At 37.2% G+C, this 20766-nt stretch overlaps 1 protein-coding gene across 1 annotated transcript; it reads left to right on the top strand.

The window, feature by feature from the left end:
* The first annotated feature begins 6494 nt into the window (after positions 1 to 6494).
* cyb5r4 (cytochrome b5 reductase 4) lies at positions 6495 to 20454 on the top strand. The gene is made up of 17 exons (XM_084385088.1): positions 6495 to 6781; positions 7703 to 7821; positions 7923 to 8076; positions 8940 to 9040; positions 11179 to 11263; positions 11479 to 11514; positions 11619 to 11691; positions 12119 to 12176; positions 12265 to 12358; positions 12447 to 12479; positions 12880 to 13002; positions 13792 to 13932; positions 14035 to 14184; positions 15063 to 15213; positions 15788 to 15874; positions 16190 to 16351; positions 19060 to 20454. The coding sequence occupies exons 1-17, from the start codon at positions 6670 to 6672 to the stop codon at positions 19112 to 19114; spliced, it is 1734 nt and encodes a 577-aa protein (XP_084241214.1). The 5' UTR covers positions 6495 to 6669; the 3' UTR covers positions 19115 to 20454.
* Positions 20455 to 20766: the final 312 nt, after the last annotated feature.

The following is a 20766-nucleotide window of genomic DNA, read 5'->3' as shown; positions in this document are numbered from 1 at the left end:
AGAAGAAACAAATGAGTAGGATGTATAATATAATATAACAGCACGACACACGTCACAGCATGTGTGATAGCAGAGAGAAGAGAGACGTTCATTTCCAGTCCAAACTTCTCTTCAGCCTCCATTGAGGTTTAGATGAAGAGAGTCAAGCAGAAAACAGCAGTATCAGACATACTGGGATTTTATGATTAATTCATTATGAATATATGAACACAATCAGATTTTATTGTCAGAAAAATGTGGGTTACTGACCTTTACTCTTTACTCACAACTACTTTTATAAAAGCATACTGTTATACACTCACCTAAAGGATTATTAGGAACACCATACTAATACTGTGTTTGACCCCCTTTCGCCTTCAGAAATTCTACGTGGCATTGATTCAACAAGGTGCTGAAAGCATTCTTTAGAAATGTTGGCCCATATTGATAGGGCAACTTCCGTCCTTCGGATGAGACGTTAAACCGAGGTCCTGACTATCTGTGGTCATTAAAAATCCCAGGATGTCCTTCGAAAAAGAGTAGGGGTGTAACCTTGGGCCAAATTTGCCCATTGGCCTCTGTCCATCATGGCCTCCTAATCATCCCTATATACTGATTGGCTTCATCACTGTCTCCTCTCCACCGATAAGCTGGTGTGTGGTGGGCGTTCTGGCGCAATATGGCTGCCGTCGCATCATCCAAGTGGATGCTGCACATTGGTGGTGGTTGAGGAGATTCCCCCTTTCATATGTGAAGCGCTTTGAGGACCCAGAAAAGCACTATATAAATGTACCGAATTATTATTATTATTATAGGATAGCATCTTGCAGTTGATGGAGATTTGTGGGATGCACATCCAGGGCACGAAGCTCCCGTTCCACCACATCTCAAAGATGCTCTATTGGGTTGAGATCTGGTGACTGTGGGGGCCATTTTAGTACAGTGAACTCATTGTCATGTTCAAGAAACCAATTTGAAATGATTCGAGCTTTGTGACATGGTGCATTATCCTGCTGGAAGTAGCCATCAGAGGATGGGTACATGGTGGTCATAAAGGGATGGACATGGTCAGAAACAATGCTCAGGTAGGCCGTGGCATTTAAACGATGCCCAATTGGCACTAAGGGGCCTAAAGTGTGCCAAGAAAACATCCCCCACACCATTACACCACCACCACCAGCCTGCACAGTGGTAACAAGGCATGATGGATCCATGTTCTCATTCTGTTTACGCCAAATTCTGACTCTACCATCTGAATGTCTCAACAGAAATCGAGACTCATCAGACCAGGCAACATTTTTCCAGTCTTCAACTGTCCAATTTTGGTGAGCTCGTGCAAATTGTAGCCTCTTTTTCCTATTTGTAGTGGAGATGAGTGGTACCCGGTGGGGTCTTCTGCTGTTGTAGCCCATCCGCCTCAAGGTTGTGCGTGTTGTGGCTTCACAAATGCTTTGCTGCATACCTCGGTTGTAACGAGTGGTTATTTCAGTCAAAGTTGCTCTTCTATCAGCTTGAATCAGTCGGCCCATTCTCCTCTGACCTCTAGCATCAACAAGGCATTTTCGCCCACAGGACTGCCGCATACTGGATGTTTTTCCCTTTTCACACCATTCTTTGTAAACCCTAGAAATGGTTGTGCGTGAAAATCCCAGTAACTGAGCACATTGTGAAATACTCAGACCGGCCCGTCTGGCACCAACAACCATGCCACGCTCAAAATTGCTTATATCACCTTTCTTTCCCATTCTGACATTCAGTTTGGAGTTCAGGAGATTGTCTTGACCAGGACCACACCCCTAAATGCATTGAAGCAACTGCCATGTGATTGGTTGATTAGATAATTGCATTAATGAGAAATTGAACAGGTGTTCCTAATAATCCTTTAGGTGAGTGTATATCTATCTATCTATCTAAAGCAACAGAAAAGATCATAGCCATCCACACGTTTTTATCCGAATTAAGTGATATCGAATGAAAAATGCCTTATGGAAACAGTAAAATTCGATTGAATTTCATGAATATCGACTCAAATGAAATACGTTCGGTCTCATCGGATTTTATCTTGATCGGTTTATTATTTGATCGGCTTATGCGATAAACGCTGATGGAAACGTTATGATGGCGCGATCCATTTTGTCTAGCAAAACTTTGTTCGCAAATGTTTGCTTGAATGTTGTGCGATTCATTGCGAAAATGAATGGAAACACCTTAAAATGTCTCAAATCAATTCGATATACCAATTTGATCGCAAAACATTATGTGACGTCATTACGCACAGGTTTTTATTCGCTTTCGTTGGATGGAAACACACTTTCACCAGCTTTATTCGCATGAGCTTTTTTTTACCGAACTTCAGATAATTCGATTCGAAGTGGATGGAAACTTAGCTAGTGTTAGAGATTTATAAATATGTTTTTGCGATTTTAATTTCCACATACGTAAAAAATTTTGTGTAGGCTATTTCAAGAGATTGACCTTCAAGATAAGACATCATATCTTTTGTCGCACACAGAAACTACAGACTACAACAACACTACTGTGTTCCAAAATAACAGCATTAGAATGCTCAGCTGTAACTGCAGCTCCGCGCGCTGACGTCATTAGAATGTTACACGCTCTGCTGTTGTACAAACCCATATCTATGGTACAAACCAAGAAAAACAAAGCATGTAGGCTATTCCAGAATAAATGTCATTTATTAAATGGCCTGCAGTGTGTGTTCGGTAAAGGAAAAGTTCACAAAAACAAAAACTATTAAATAAATAATTAAATAAAAGTAGAAAAACTAAGTGTGTTGTCTTTAAAGCTCCACCGCTTGAGTTAAAACAAACAAAAGTTATGTCTAATAATGAACAAACAACTTTTACCTCCAGTGTCATTTGATCACTTTAGTAGTTAAACAGAGCTGGGGAAAAAAGCAGGAAAGTTTTCAAAAGTTTTCTTACTTATTTTCTTGCATAACTCAATGGAAAAGAGTATCGACGGTTTTTGTTATTTCTTCATATCAGCTAATTACATTCAAGCTAATCATATTCAACGGTCCAGAGGCTGAATGTCTGTGTGTAAACGCAAGAGGGCAGCAGAGCATCACTTACTGCTCTCAACACCGAGAACATAAAACACCTCTCAATTACACATCTTAAAAATAATATTAATAACAAAAACAGTTCAATAACATGTATAAAAATGATTGGGTATATGTATGTACTGTGTATGTGCTCAACACATCTTTTTTTTCCCCAGTTTCAATTTGTCGGTCATAATATGAAGTGTTAATAAATTACATTGTGTCATCTCAAGCTAAATTATTAAATGAATGTTTCCTGGGATATAATTGCTCCATCAGAAAAGTAATGTGATTCGTTGCCATTAAAGGACAAGCGTCTTAGAACGATAATTTAATGTTGATACTTGTACAAACATCTCATTTTTAATGACTTATGATGATATATGATTTATGACATATCTCATTACTAAATGAATAAATCCACACATGGTTAGGTTATTCCCATTTATTGACTAGAAAGTCACCATGAAATAAAAAATATATATTCTCTCTTTTTTTTTTTTTTTTTTATGGAATATTGCAGTATTTATTATAAATAATTTATTAATGGACATTTTTTGTATATTCATGTTCCTGGTAATCTTGAATCAGAATAACTTCCCATCCCTCTTGCAGCGACATCTCTCCAATCTCTTCTCTTCTCTTTTGATGAGGGCGGGGCAACCTGTCACTCACATGAGATCAGCCAATAGCGAACCACCATCCAATCAATTCCCCACAGACACAATCAAGCCCCGCCCACATTTGTTCTTGTTCCAGAAGCATTTCACTCGGATATACGACACAATAGAGAAGAGAAGACCAGCACACCTTCACTTTCACAACAACTTTAAAATCTTCAATTTACTTTTCAAAACTTAAGGTCTTTGGCAAGAGTGCAAAACCAAACCATTTGTATCAAATGCAGACTTTGAAAGAGTAATCCACACCGTATTCTAGCGCATCTAGATTTCTGTAACTCTGTTTTCTGGAGTCACCGCCACATCTTTGTCTCAATTACAATTGGTAATTGGTAAAAATGCCACGGTGAGGCTTAAAGGGATAGTTCACCCAAAAATAAAAATTAGCCAATGATTTACTCACCCTGATACGGAAGCGTATTGCATTCACTTGAGGAAAAAAAAATCTACTCTGTTTTTCTGAATTAATGACTTAATTATCTCAGAATTCCGAGATAATTTTCATGAGAAAATTTTTTTTGCTCTGTTTTTCTGAATTAATGACTTAATTATCTCAGAATTCTGAGATTATTTTTTCTTGAAATAAAAATATTTGCTCTGTTTTTCTGAATTAATGTCATTTAGTCATTAATTCAGAAAAACAGAGCAATTTTTTTTAAATGATAAATTATCTCATAATTCTGAGATAATTAAGTCATTAATTCAGAAAAACAGAGCAAATATTTTTATTTCAAGAAAAAATTATCTCAGAATTCTGAGATAATTAAGTCATTAATTCAGAAAAACAGAGCAAAAAAAAATTTTCTCATGAAAATTATCTCGTAATTCTGAGATAATTAAGTCATTAATTCAGAAAAACAGAGTAGATTTTTTTTTCCTCAAGTGAATGCAATACACTTCCGTACCCTGAAGCCATAGGTGTAAATGACATTCTTCTTCCAGATGAATACAATCGGAGTTACATAAAAAAATGTCCTGGCTCTTCCAAGCTTGATAATGGGAGTGAGTAAATTGATAGTGGGTAGTTTTTTTGAGGCCATCTGCAGTAGGGGGAGAGTGGGGTGATTTGTGCCAGGGGGGAAGTAGTTCCACCCCTTGTTTCTGGAAAACCATAGAAGAAATTGGTCATGTGACCACATAATTTTGAATAGCAATCACTTTTACTCATCCTCCAAAGAAGAGAGACACATGGCATGAGAGTTAAGCACATTTTAGTGCAATAAACTGATTTTTCCCTTTCAAAGTAAAATTTCTATGATTAAGGTTTTCTGATTGTAGTGTCTGAAAAATTATAGACAAGCTTGAAAACATTTCACACATGTTTTAGTGCTTTAGGCTACACAATGAGTCTATACAGTTAGCATGATGTTAGCTCTTAACTGCTGGATCATGCTAGTTTTTCAAACTTGTGGGTCTGGGGTGATTTGTGCCAAAGGGCCTGGGTTAAGTTGTGCCAGATCCAGACCACCTAGACCTACATACTCACAGGGGATAATCTTGAGAAGTGAGGAGATGGGCATGCCTCATCATTGTTTGACTTAGGCCTGCCTGCTATTTGTTTAATTTAGCTAACACTGATTTCAGTTGTGACTGTGAGTTTGCACTATGTTATTAAAGAGAAGTTTTATTCCGTTTTTAAGTGGCCTATGTCACAATAGGATGTTTAGAAATTAGCCTAGTCACTTTATTCTTATATGTTACATAATTAACAGACATCGCTATGTCAACAGGCATCTATTGCCAAAGCCTTTTTGCCTGAAATGATTCACAAATATCATATATTGTGTTGCTATGGTGCTCTAAATGGTTGCTAGGGCGTAGCTTGATAGCTTCACAATGATCCTGAGAGACTGATTGGTCGTCTGAGTAAAATGAGCCCACCCCCTTGTCTCTATGACACTGTGATCCTGAGTTATGTTCAATACAAAATCCCTATGCAATTGACCATAGTAGGAAAAACACATGCTATGGTATTCCAGGGTGACAATATCTAAATAAACCTTAAATGAGTAATGTTGTATTGAATTTATCTTGCTTTCATTTGGCATTACGGTTCATAACATTAAAATGTTCTGTTTTACTTCAGAAATCACTGGCACAATTTACCCCAATGTATTCCCCCAAAGGCACAACTCCCCCCGCACCAGGGGCAAGTTGTGCCATGAGACCACTTTTTTCCCAAAAGCTATATTTCTGAAACAATTTATTTCAGATCCAAAGTTATTGTTCTCAGGGATGCACCACATCCTGAAATATATGTACATCCTTAAGTTGAAGGCATTTCTGCCATGGCCTCACTTTATAGTCACTTTGAGTAAAAGCTGGCACAACTCACCCCACTCTCCCTATATTGTGTCAGAATCAGAGAAATGAAGTGTCCAATAGAAAGGGTTATTCTTCTCTCTCTCAGTGCATGAACCGATAACTGAACCCAATAAATCCCTTCATGTAAAGATGCATATGCAGTCAAACTCATCTCACAGTCCTCGGGACGTTTTAGTTGTGCATCAATTGATCAAAGAATTTGTTAAAAGTAGCCTTACATTTTGCCCAATGTAAAAATGTACAACTCAAGGATTCAGAGTTTGTTTTTCTTCTGCTTCCTATTCATACAAAATATGAGTGTTTGATTCAAATTGGAAGGACATAAGAGGATGTTTGAGGTTTCACAATGGCATTAGAGCAAATTTTAAAACTTCGATTCTTTCTTTAGGACTAAGACTTTTATTTTGAAGTCTTAACTCCGTCTTTGAAGTCCTGTGTCATTCAGTATAATCTCTTCTAGTTCCTATTGGTGGGATTAAATAGATTAGCCAATAATAAAGTCATGTACCGCATGTACCTCCTGTCAAAATATAAAGCCATGCATTTGTTTGATCTGACTAATTAGATGTACTAACAAATAAATAAAAAAACACTGATCGTAAAAGTTATATCACTGGAATGGTAAAGGAAGATGAAGAGGACTTTGAGGAAGAAGATGATGAAGATTATAGAGTTGAAAACAGAGGGAGCATCTCAACAGTCTTTTCTGTCATCTCCAGCGTTTTGTCTGGTGAGTTTTTAAATGCGTAATAACCAAATTTAAGAAAGAGTCTGTAAACACTGTCACCTGTTCGCATTAGGCTAAAGATCCGCTGAAATAATGATCATACTATATTAACTTCATTGACATACATTATTCATACATCGTAACAGATTTTGTTTCTGAATGTTTCGAGTTTTGTTTAGTTGGAAAAATATTAAGGGTAATATAACAATATAAATGTCTGAGAGACATCTGGTATGTCAGAATTAAGACATGTATGTTAATTCAAATATTACACAGACAAAGTCACTGATACACACGTTACTGCTTTGGAGCTGTAAAAATAAATAAATCAATAAAATATATGCACAGGTTCAAAAGAATAAATAATTCCAAACACAATAAGACCCATATCAATGATTACAAGATCAACACAGGGGGAATTAAGAAAATGTTATAAAATTAAATAAATAAAATATATGTATCAACTAAATCCAGCAAAATCCCATATTTTAATTTTGACAGGGCTTTTATATATTAGATTTGTAATAGATTCGACTTTTATTATGAAATCTTTATGATCACCCGAGCACAACAATGACGTCATATTTCCGCGACAGTTTCTCAAGCGCTAGGAACTAGGTGCTGCTGTAGGTGCTGTTATGACAGCAGTGTCATCGCTACTGCTTATTACTTTTCTCTTATATCGGTGTGTTTTTAGAGCAGCTGAATTGGACCATGTTGTCATGTTTGATAGGTCAAAAAATTTATAATAATAAAGCCACCTGCCAAAATGAGGAAGTCGCATCTAATTATAACACTCTCATAACACTTCCTCCTCCTCCTCACAAATAAACTCCCACGATCAGTGGCACTCGGTGTACTTTTGCCAGTTTTTATGTATCTATGTTTAGCTCCTGATTAGTGATTTCCAGTGTGTTCGGGCAGGTTTTGTCAGGAACTGGGGTTGTTTTAGAGCATCAGAGATGTTGAACGTGCCGTCGCAGAGTTTCCCATCAGCCGGATCCCAGCAGAGAGTCTCGCCAGCCGGACAGAGCAGGAATAAGGTTAGCAGCTAGATACTACGCTATTGTCATTCATACTGATTTAAGGGGTCTGTGTCTGAATGCAGCTGTAAATATGCTGTGTGTGTGTGTGATGAATCCAGGTGGCGCTGAAGCCCGGGCACAGTCTGCTGGACTGGATCCGACTGACCAAGAGTGGCCGCGACCTGACCGGACTGAGAGGAAGACTGATCGAGGTGACCGAAGACGAGCTGAAGAAACACAACACCAGGAACGACTGCTGGACCTGCATCAGAGGTACAACCTCAAATATAGAAGCAGCACACCTGTATTCAACAGTGACAATAATCATAAATGTTTCTTGAGCGGCAAATCAGCATGTTAGGATGATTTCTGAAGGATCACGTGACACTGAAGACTGGAGTAATGATGCTGAAAATTCAGCTTTGACCACAGGAATAAATTAGTTTAATAATATAGGAAATCTTGATTTTATATTTAAAAAAAAATTCAAAATATTACTTATTTTTTAAATGCAACCTTGGTGAGCATAAAGATACTGTGTGTGTATAATATATTTACATGATCACACATGCAAGTTTTACTTTCCTACAGAAAAGTCCTCAACTTTTGTAAATATAGTATTTTGATATTGTAATAAAGTCCCCATGAAATTCTTACTTTTAATGGAATATTGCAGTGTTTATTATAAATTATTTATCCATATCATTATTATTTTTTTAATTCATGTGATGATCTCTTCTCTGATGACGAGGGCGGGGCAACCTGTCACTCACATGAGATCCACCAATAGGAAACCACAACCATCCAATCAATTCCCCATGGACAAACTCAAGCCCCGCCCACATTTGTTCTTGCTCCAGAAGCTTTTCACTCTGAAACACGGCACAATAGAGAAGAAAAACTAGAGCAACTATCGTTTAATGCTGATTTGAATACAAGTGTTGCATTTTTCATCTTGTTGGCACTGTCTTGTCTCACTTTTTTTTTTTTTTAGAATAGTCTCATTTTCTAATGCTTCATCAATCCAATAACAAGAGATCAGATCTCCATCAGTCCCACCAGTGTTTGTTCCTGTCTTCCTCCCCTCAAGGCTGTGTCGTTCTCATGCTCCCTGTGCTTGTGTGTGTGTGCTGTAGGAATGGTGTATAACGTGAGTGCGTACATGGATTTCCACCCTGGTGGGGAGGCGGAGTTAATGAGGGCTGCTGGGATTGATAGCACTGACCTGTTTGACCAGGTAAAGTCCTGCAGGAGCCGAGCATTTGAAAACTTTCAGTTTTAATCTTGAACGCTTACAGTGATAAAGTACTTGCAAATCATTTGTAAAGTATAGTTGATAGTTTATAAATTAAAGTATCTACATTGTTGATACATTCATTAGCGATATACAACTATTTAGTTCTTCATTTATTGTCATTTTAATTTTCAAATGATCAGTGTTTAATTAGCTCATATGTGAAGAGCTAGTCTGTTTTTGTACCTGTAAATGTTTCATACAAATATTTACATATAAACAGTGAGGCCAAACCAGAGTTGCTAGTAGTTCATTTATAGAATTTATAGTAATAAATAACAAGTGTAAAGAAATGTTTATGTATAAAGTGAATTTATGCTTAATGTATTTGTTAACATTTTAAGAACCATTAGTTTGCATAGACACAAAAACATACAGTTTTGACAGCATCTAAAACATTAATAATTTATGTATGAACAGCTTTACTGATGTACAAATGTTTACAAATCTTTAAAGAATCTATGATCATTGAATTCATGGAATGAATCGGTGCGTTCTATGGAATTTGTGATCCATGACATTGGTTTCAGTTGACTCAATTACTTCATTATAACATTTATTTTCTGAATATCTATTTTTACAGTATATTGTAACTATGTAAACTATATGTATCCAAACATACAAAAAAAGTTAGTTGCATACGCATATCTACATGTTAAAACCAGACCATTCTCAGTAGTAACTGAGTTATGGTCTGGCAAAGCTTCATTAATAACTCATTTCCAAAGGGGCGTCACCAACGGACGTCGCTCAAATGCCTCTGGGCGCAATTGGATAGACCTAAAACCAATCAGAGCGATCGTCATCGTGTAAAGCCATATGCTGCGTCCCAATTCGCCTAAGTTACACTACGCCATAAAAGTATGTACTCTTTTTGTGAAGAAAAGGTATTTACTTTTGAATGTGTAGCAAAAGAGTAGGCAAGCTTTGGGACATACTACTTCGTCATCTTTATCGGACGGATCTGTCGCGTGCGTCCTGTCACGTAAACTGCCCTGTCAATCATCTTGTCACAGTTAAAATCCTCTATTAAATCTAATTTAATTTCCTACCGTTTCGGAGAGAAATGCAGCAGCACGTTCATCTGCCAGTGGGTCTTTCATGGAGACTGTCCTCATGTGTTTGCAATTTGAATATAATAATGCATTTAAAAGTTGGTGCGCTTCACCAACGGACGTCGCTCAAATGCCTCTGGGCGCAATTGGATAGACCTACAACCAATCAGAGCGATCGTCATTGAGTAAAGCCCACCTCAACGTTGGTGCCTCGATTTGGACGGATTAGAAATGGGCCTGAATGAGCTCTTTGCCAGACTACTTGCAGAGCAAATCTAAATTTTCCGGAAGTTTGTCTGGGTTTTCCCAGGCTAGTTTATATGTAGATATGCGTATGCATATCTAAGGCCAGTCTTATTTTAAACCAGAGTTGTTAATAGTTAATGAAAACTCTGAAAAGCTAAATGAATAGTAATTAGTAAATATAAATGTTTATGTATAAAAGTGAATTAATGCACATTTTAGGAACCATTAATGTCCAATAAAGGTTAGTTTTAGTATTTCCCATGACCTAATCTAAAGTGAGGACTATTTACTCCTAATAATCATCAACACATCCTTTTCTATTGGTTTAAAATACTGTACATCTGTTAGGAATGGTTAACAAAGGATAAAACACACTATCTAACTCTTTACATATGAGCTAATTAAACAATAATAATTACAGTGACACTGAATGAAGACTTCACTATTTTTATATAGTCTATTAATGTATCAACAATGTAAAGACTGCAATTTATAAATTATGAATCAAATGAAAGCTAATAGTTTGTAGATGATTTATAAGGGCTGTGACCTCACTTAAGGACGTATTTAGTAAGATTATGCCTAAAAAGGTTTTGGATTTTTTATCAAATGTTAATTAAAAAAAATCTTGTATATGACTTGCTGTTTTTTCTTGTATTTATATGATATTTGTATTTTTGTAATTGAATTTTTGCCATGAAAGTAGCTTTAAATGCTGAGATGGCACTAAATAAATCAATCTGAATAAGGGCTGTGTTACTGTATGTGTGTCCACCGAAGGTGCACCGCTGGGTGAACTACGAGTCCATGCTGAAGGAGTGTCTGGTGGGACGGATGGCAGTGAAGCTCAGTCCTGCTCCTCAAGGTTCTGTCAGCACTTTCAGCAGTAGATGGAAACATATCATTATTTTCACACAAACATATTGTCTCATGACCTGGGAATCAAATAATCAGTCGTTTCTGGGCTGAAATGATTTTCTCTTCTAATTAACTGATGCTGTTGTTTGATTTAACCTGAAATGTTCACAATCAAACAAGCAAAGTTTAATTCCTTGTTACATGGCTCTTTGGTTATTACAGCTCAGACGGAGAAGACTGAGAGCACTCATGTGAACGGTATGACAGCAAAGCCATGTGGATTTCTAGTTATAAATGCTGAGTATGTATGCCAATACTTGACTCATGAGGAGTAATTGTGTGTTTGCTACTCTTCACACCAGGTTTGTCTGTTCCTCCACCTTTAAGACTGGAGCCTTTATCTGCTCCTCTCCCTGCCAAAGATCATCGCCCTCGGTATGTTTGACTTTCATTATATCACTATTATACAGTGGCAGTGTTTCACAGAAATCTAGGGTATGGCATGATTCCCTCTGGCGGTACAACAACGACATTCCCAAGTATTCATATCATATCTAAACAAAATGTGGACAAAAATTCACCTTACTAAAATGTGTCCACGGACATGCACAGACTTCTGTTCACCCTAGTTATTTTAGTTGATAAAGTTATAAATATGGATATTTTTCTTATACAACCGCATTGCTTTGCTTCAGAAGGCCTTTATTAACCCCATAGAGCCGTTTGGATTACTTTTATGATGGATTAATGCACTTTTTTGGGCTTCAAAGTGAGAGTTTATTGCGCTGTCAGTCTTACAGCACTCTAAAAATATTAGTATTTTATTCAGATTAAATAGCATTTTTTTTTTATATATCTTTAGGTATGATTGGTTCCAGACAGATGCCACTGTCAATATTGTTGTTTACACCAAGCGAAAGGTTGGTAAAGTGCAGTTGGTTATGTGGTTGTCTTCTCTCAGATTAGAAAGGTTAGGAAAGTCAAACACTATTGTTTTCCCCCCTCCAGATTCCCAGCTCCGGCTGTGCGGTTGTGGATCTACAGGGTGAGACTCTTCGGGTGGAGATGCTCTTGGGGAAGATGTCGTACCTTCTCTACTGGCGTGAGTCTTTCACCAGCCACACAGACACGAACATTGTTGTGTATCTGCTAACTCAGTTATCATGCTGATAACACTGTTTCTTTTTCAGGCCTGTCCAGTGAAGTTCAAGGACGTGTTGATGGTGAGTAGTATGTTAAATTAGACATGCTTTTTTGTGTTGAATCTAGAACTATATTGAAAATTATCTGTACAAAACAAAACCCGTTATGGCGGTACCATTATACATTGAAGGACTCAGATAATATCACTGTGGTCCTTTAAAATGTACAGTACCACGGTGATGAATCATTATATTTACGTGGTACTCCAGGGTACTTCAGAGAATACCATGGTGTTACTATGAGACATATCCTATAAACATGGTAATGTCATGGTGCTTTTTGCTACTTTTTTTGTTAGTTAAATACAGAAATAGCCCCAAAGATAGAAAAAGAAAAAAGTTCAATTTCAATGCTTCTTGTGAATTATAAAAACATGTTCTTATTCTAAATAAGTGTTTCTTTATTTTTCTCTGCTTATAGTCCAGACGGCCCACTCTGTAGGAAAAGTACAGGTGTGTCTGCGCAAATCTGTTAAAGACAAGTGGACGAAAGTGGGGCAACCACTGGAACTCCATGACACATTTACTCAGTGTAAAGATCGTGGTGAGTAACACACTTGTGAACTCAATTGTCAGGCAAAGATCTAAATTAAGTTTGTAAAGATAAAGGTATATAGGAACACATTTGAGAAATAACATTGTTTTGTAACGTAGCTTGGACTAAAGGGGTACCACAAGGCTCGGTGTTGGGCCCCTTATTATTTGTCTTTTATATTACTCATTTATGACACAGTGTTCATTTATGGTACATGTTGATGTATTACTGCTGTGCTTCTACATTAACAATGTTCTTGGAATGTTCACACATAGCTTTTGGAATATAACAAAACTTCAGGATTTTAAATGAGATCTAAATACAAAGAAATAATGATTTTTACCATTTAAGGTGTTCATGTTCAATCAAATATTCCTGACTACTTAAAATATGAGCGTTTAGTAAGTGCATCAGTACCTAAAACGAGGACTGGGTTCGCAAAGAAAGTGTTTGTTTCTCCTGCCCCTTCTTAGAAAACTCTTAAAGTCTAAAATCACAATTTGTTAAACAGGTCTAAGACGGAGTAAAAGACTATTTAAACAGATATTTTGTCTGATACCAATAATTTAATAAAAATGTAGATAGTACATTTGCCTGTTTACCCAATTTCCTCCTCATTGCATTTACTTTCCTGTTTTATGTGAAATGTCTTTATTGTTGTAATATGCTGCTAGATCTCTCTCTCTCTCTCTCTCTCTCTCTCTCTCTCTCTCTCTCTCGCTCTCAAATAAATAAATAAATAAAAAAAATCAAAGAAATAACTTGGTAAAACATAAAAATGAATATGTTTCATCACAGGGCTCTTCTACAGGGAATGTGTGTTGGTTTCAAAAACAGAAGTCACACATGACACGCAGGTCTTGCGTTTACAACTTCCTCCAGGGTCACGTATGCATGTTCCTGTGGGGAGACACGTCTACCTCAAAACGTCTGTCCAGGGTAATTATTCACGTGATGTCACACATCAAATGCTCTAAGCGGATGGAAGGTGACCTGTTTGTGGGGTGTTCAGCAGGCTGGTTTTGTGTGTTTGGTGAACAGGTACAGATGTTGTGAAACCCTACACACCAGTGGATCAGACACTCATACCTCCTGCACAATCCAATGCTGAAATGGGCTCAGACATACATCTCATGATAAAGATCTATCCTGATGGAGTGTTGACCTCACACCTCGCCAACCTTCCTATTGGTTAGTATTTCTCATATCTATTTGTTTTAACCTGGAAGGAAAGAGTATTATGTGCTCTTGGCTGGGAGAAATGCATCCTTTCATGAATTGGAATAACTGAGAGTTGATTTACTGAATTCAAATACTTTCAACAAGTCTTCTGGGATATTCCACCCTCGTCAATAAATATGCCTGTGAGACCTACAAAATCGCAAAATAAATGAACAAATGGATAAATAAATTATAAAAAAAATGTAATGCAAAAATAAGCAAATTATGCATAGATTTTCCCACCGACTTCTATTTTTATTTCTTCTATTTATTATTATTATTATTATTTTATTTTTTTTAGTTCACTTTAAGTCTCTTATATTTCAATTCTATTTCCCGTTTGGTACCTGAACTGAAATTAGAATTGAATTGGAATTTTTGTTTTAAATGTTTTTCACATACAGAAAAAACAAAAACAAAAGTGCAAATAAACAGTACATTCGTATACTGACATTTTCACTTTCGGTGACTTTTTTGTGATATAACATAAAATTATATAATTCATTTATATCGTTCATTTATTTATAATATCATATAAATTCACTTGTCACATCTTTAATATGTCAGTTGAATTTGATCTATTTTGTCTATCGCTTGTAATAACTGTATGTGCAGGATCATTTGCATCTGGTATCAAAGTTCCCTATAATTTCTCTAAAACATGTATTTATTGAACTGTGATGGTTGAAATTTCTTGAAGAAATTGTTTTATTCGGCCCACACTTTTGAAAAGATTTTACATTACATTTTAACCCGTTTTCTTGTTTGAAAATAGCCGTGAAAGCTGGAATTGCATTGCATCAGAAGCAAAGCTCTGTAGCTCATGTGCAGTGTTTGGTCTGTTCCAGGAGCCGCTCTGTCAGTGGGCGGCCCTGAGGGCTCCTTCACGATGCGTGTCCTGCGGGACGTCACACATCTCTACATGTTAGCAGCCGGCACAGGATTCACACCGATGGCTCGCCTCATACGACTGGCCCTACAGGACCTCACATCTATCAGGTCTGCCCATACAAATCTGAAAAACTACAGCATTTGTCACATAAGTCACCATTTAAATGACAAAAGTCGGCACGATGTATTAAAACCTTTAGCATAGTGCTATTGTGAATTCACAAAGGCTGCAATTCAGTTAAATAAATAGATGGCCTGCGGGTTTAATATGCATGTGCTTTAAAGGGGTCATCGGATGCAGAATTCACTTTTATATGGTGTTTGCATATAAATGTGTAATGAGCAGTTGCTCATCATTTAAAGAGACATGCACCTCATTATCATTTAAAGAGACATGCACCGAAACGGGTCGCTGTGAACAGAGCTGTTTCTGAGGAGGTAAAAGGGTGTTGTTTTACTCAACCATTGAGGAATGTTAATCAAAGTATGTTACAAACTTTACATGAAGACCCTAAAGAATCATCCCAACTTGTGGAAAATGGGCATCCGATGACCCCTTTAAATTATTTAAATGCGTGTATAGGTTACATGCGTCTCAGAGCGTCTCCGTTCACAGTAAATGCTGCTCCACATGACCTGTTATCCAGGCAGGTTTTTTTTTTATGTTGGTTTGTCTTTTCAGAAAAACCAAGCTGATGTTCTTCAACCGTCAGGAGAGGGACATTCTCTGGCGCTCTCAGCTGGAGGAACTCTGTGCGAAAGAGGAAAGGTATGATTTATCACAGTGACTGTTCTCTACTTTGCTGGCTTGGCCACATTTAGCCTTGGCGGTGAAGTGAATCTCAGTGGGAATCTGTATAGTATCGCTGTGACCGAACCTTACGCTCTAAAACAGTTCATTTCCTTTGTCAAGTCACCGTTATTTATAAAGCGCTTTATACATTACAGATTGTTTCAAAGCAGCTTTACAGTAGAAGTGAATGTTGAAAAATTCCTCAGTTTTGAAACGCCTGTGGTTTGCGCTGTAAAGCAGAAGACAGTAGTCTCATTATTCAGCTCACTGTTAGTCATGTGTGTTTGTTAGGTTTGAGGTGGAGTGTGTTCTGTCCGAGCCTGCAGACTCATGGGAAGGAAGAAGAGGGCGGATAGATGCTTGTGTGCTGCAGAACCTCCTCGAGAGACCAGACAACTCCAAGTGTTTAGTGTGTGTGTGCGGCCCGACTGGATTCACAGAGCTAGCAGTGCAGTGAGTCATTTAATGGTTTACACACACACACACACACATTCTTGTACATCTATCTTTATGAGGACATTCATTGACACAATGCAATCTCTAGCCGCTTACCCTTACCCTACCCATCACAACTAAGTGCCTAACCCGACCCCTAAACCGACCCTTAACCTCATTATAACCTGATCCCTAAAACCAAGTCTTGACCCTCAAACGGGCCTTTAAAGGCTCTCAGAAAGAGAGGACCAGCCAAAATGTCCTCACTTTACTCTCTTTGTCCTCAATCCAATGGTCTAAAACTCAAACTGGTCCTGGTCCTGATCATAACTTCCAAAACATATTATTAATTTTTAGTATTTTAACCCTTTAATTACCACTTTGTTTACATAATGCCACTGAAACTATATTATTTTACATATACTACATGCTAAGCACAATTCTTTGGGGGGATTTTACAGTCCCGGACCAGTCTATCACTCACACACGATTTCTCAAACAAAACACACATTTATAGGCGCTTCATTTATTGGCGAGTATTTGCTCCATTGGCCAAACCTGAGAAATGGCACCATCTAATACAGGGTTCCTCAAACTCGGTCCTGGAGGGCCGCTGTCCTGCACAGTTTAGCTCCAACCCTGATCAAACACACCTAGCTGTGAGTTTCTAGTGATCCTGAAGACATTGATTAGCTTGCCCAGGTGTGTTTGATCAGGGTTGGAGCTAAACTGTGCAGGACAGAGGCCCTCCAGGACCGAGTTTGAGGAACCCTGATCTAATAGAAAATAGCAAAAATGTCAATTTCAGAGCCTTGCCTATGAACAAAAAATGCATGATTTTATGCTTAAATGGCACTGCGATCAAAATTTGTCTGGATTTTGCCATTTTTTTTATGGGTTTAAATGGGGACAATTTTGGGTACCTAGTGTAACATACAGTGCCCTCCACAATTATTGAACCCCCTGGTAAATATGATCAAAATTGGCTGTAAAAAATAAATCTGCATCGATTATCCTTGTGATCTTTCATTCAAAAAATGTGCAAAATTCTAACCTTTCATTGAAGTAAAAGAATTGAAAGTGGGGGGAAATCACATTATGAAATAAATGTTTTTCTCCAAAACATGTTGGCCACAATTATTGAAACCCCTAGAATTTTTTACGAGTAAAATATCTCTGAAGTATATTCCCATTAATATTTACCTTTTTTAGTACACCAGGGTGACTAGGAACATGAAACTGTCCAGCTATGACTTCGTGTTTCACAGAAGTTTAAATATGAGGAAACACAAAGGCCAAATCCCCTTAATCATCCATCACAATGAGTAAAACCACAGAATATAGTTCTGATGCGTAGCAAAAGATTGTTGAGCATCACAAACTAGAAAGTGGCTGTAAGACAATAGCTAAAGAATTGAAAATCCCCATTTTGACCATCAGGGCAATAATTAAGAAGTTATAACCAACTAAAGATGTTATGAATCTGCCAGGAAAAGGACGTGTGTCTATACTGTCTTAATGCACGGCGAGTATGAAAGTTTGACTGGCCAAAGACTCTCCAAGGATCACAGATGGAGAATTGCAGAGATTAGTTGAGTCTTAGGGTCAGAAAGCCTAAAAAAAAAAATTATCAAACAACCCCTACATCCCCACATGTTGTTTGGGAGGGTTTAAAAAAAAACCTCCTCGCTCATCCAAAAACAAATTCCAGCAAATTTAATTGTCAGACACGACTGGATCTTCAAACAACACAGGGTTCTGTGGTCAGATGAGACTAAAACAGAGCTTTTTGGCAGCAAACACACTAGATGGGTTTGGTGAACACAATGATAAAAAGTACCCCATGTGTACAATTTAATATACCATTGGATCTTTAATGTTGTGGGCATATTTTTCTGCTGGAGGTCCTGGACTTCTTGTTCAGATACATGGCATCGTGGATTCTATCAAATATCAACAGATAAAAAATCAAAACCTGACGCCTTCTGCTAGAAATCTTATAATATGCCGTGGTTGGATCTTCCATCAGGACAACGATCCAAAACAAACATCAAAATCAAAACAAAAATTTGTTGTGGAGCACAAAATGAAGCTTCTGCCATGACCTTCCCAGTCCCCTGACCTGATGAGTGGGCTGAACTGAAGAGAAGAAGCACCAACATGGATCTGGGAATCTGAAGGATCTGGAGAGATTCTGTATGGAGGAATGATCTCTGATCTCTTGTCAGTTATTCTCCAAACTCATCAGGCATTATAGAAGAAGACTCAGAGCTGTTATCTTGGCAAAAGGAGATTGCAAAAAGTATTTAATAAAAGGGTTTCAATAATTGTGGCCAACGTGTTTTGGAGAAAAACATTTATTTCATAATGTGATTTTCCCCCACTTTCAATTCTTTTACTTCAATGAAAGGTTAGAATTTTTCACATTTTTTGAATGAAAGATCACAAGGATAATCGATGCAGATTTATTTTTTACAGCCAATTTTGATCATATTTACCAGGGGGTTCAATAATTGTGGAGGGCACTGTAGATTTATGAAAAGAAATGGGTGAAATATTAAAATTCCAATAAAAATACACACGTTTGGCAAAAATGATGCTGTCTGCATCACCAAAAATGAAAAAGACAAAAATGTCCCTAAGGACACATAAGTGTTAATGTATGCTTCATAAAGGTTTATTTACTGTTCGGTTAATGGTTTGCTTGTTTCTCTCGTTGTATCCAGATTGGTCAGACAGCTGGACTTCAGTGAAGAGGAGATTCACATGTTTCAGGGCTGATTGAGACATTGGAGTGTGACATGGATGTCTGATACACACACTTGCAGACTACTTCTATGCATATACAATGCACTTTCCAGTTAATAATGAAGCTGCAACAACCATTCTACCACATTGTCTTTTCATTTGTGGAAATCCAATGTACATTCAGATGCGTGCACTTACAGATTCTCGTATAACACCGACAGAAGCTCTTGCTTTCTAGCATTTCTATTAGAAGAGTTTCCCAGCCACTTCTGTCACCAAACCATTCAAACACCAGACAGTGTAAGACAGCGGCCTTAAGCAGAATCATTCTGCTCGTTTTCTTCTCACGCTGTCATAATGCTTTTAGCCATTCACGCGGTCGATCTGTAATGCAACTAAAGCATAACTTGTTGCCGTGTCTCCATATAGAAAATTGAAATGTCAGTAAATCAGGAATGCAGTACATCAGTAATTTTACAGTGAGAAAGTATAGTTATTGCTGTTTGGAAATGCTAATCTGACTGCCAAATGAATAACTATTCTTGGTAACAATTTACTTAATGCCTTTATGTGTGATGCATTATAAAGGCATTCATAATGTACATTATAATGCATGATATTGTGTTATTAATAATTGTAACCAAAGTTAAAATGCATTATAATATTTGCAGATAGATCTTAAATTTGTTGTTCGTCATGCGTTTCACACTTTTTATAAGGTATAACAATGAATAGATGAGTATTATAACAGGTTACAATTATTCGTGAGACCACACAATGCATTTTAAGGCATAATTATTACATTAAACATACTGTTATAATGCAATATAGGCTTTAAGTAAAGCGTTACCCGTTTCTTTTATCTCAGAATATGTGCAGATATTGTTCTAATATGTTAAATGGAGTGCAGTTTCCCTTCACACATGTAAACTCCTTGAATATGTTTTGTGCCTCTAGTGCTGAAATCTGCTGGTCCCCCGTTTATCTGCGCTGTAAACTCACATCACGGCTCTGATGTCATGAAATCCGCTACTGAAACTATTATAGCAAAGCACTTTCTGTTATACAAGCAGACCATGTTGTTCTGGAAGTATCTGATCATGCAGTGTGTTTATTGTATGTTACTTTAGGATGAAATGTGTTTCAATGCATTGCAGTCCAATTATTTATTTTTAGAAGAAAGCTCTGAAATATGAATGACTGTATAAAACTGGTCATTATTTGACTCCACGGTCATCTTTATACAAACCACTGATGGCTTCCAGCAGGAAGCTTTCACAGGATTTCCTCTTTATCGCCGGGAGAATGGGATATGTGGCATTAAACTGTCAGGAATACAGTGAATTAAATGGTTTTTGGTTCAAAAATGTTAATTGTGTCTTGAGACTCTTTGATTAAATGAAACGCTCTTATAGAGTATTTATACTGCTGTCTGCAGTCTGAAACTAGTCTTCTCACCTGCGGGAAGGACCATACATTACAGGGCAATTTATTCAGTCAAATCATCACTGTAGTTGGAGTTTTATAACATTCATACTTTAAGGTAATTACCAGCTAACAAAATATGTTCTAACAATGTTTTCTATACGTTCCTATTAAGTTATAAACCATCTTAGATGAACATCCACATATAACATTTCAGAAAAAAAAAATCCATGAATGATGTATAAATAATGTTTTTGTGC

The sequence above is a fragment of the Rutilus rutilus genome, assembly GCF_951802725.1.
Source record: "Rutilus rutilus genome assembly, chromosome: 17".
Classification (NCBI taxonomy): domain Eukaryota; kingdom Metazoa; phylum Chordata; class Actinopteri; order Cypriniformes; family Leuciscidae; genus Rutilus; species Rutilus rutilus.
This window is presented reverse-complemented; position numbering and strand designations above follow the sequence as displayed.

Coding starts and splice junctions, on each gene's coding strand:
- cyb5r4 (XM_084385088.1), top strand. CDS start 6,670: ATGGTAAAGGAAGATGAAGAGGACTTTGAGGAAGAAGATGATGAAGAT. Junction 11,692..12,118: donor GCCAAAGATCATCGCCCTCG/GTATGTTTGACT, acceptor ATATATCTTTAG/GTATGATTGGTTCCAGACAG. Junction 14,185..15,062: donor CCTCGCCAACCTTCCTATTG/GTTAGTATTTCT, acceptor GGTCTGTTCCAG/GAGCCGCTCTGTCAGTGGGC.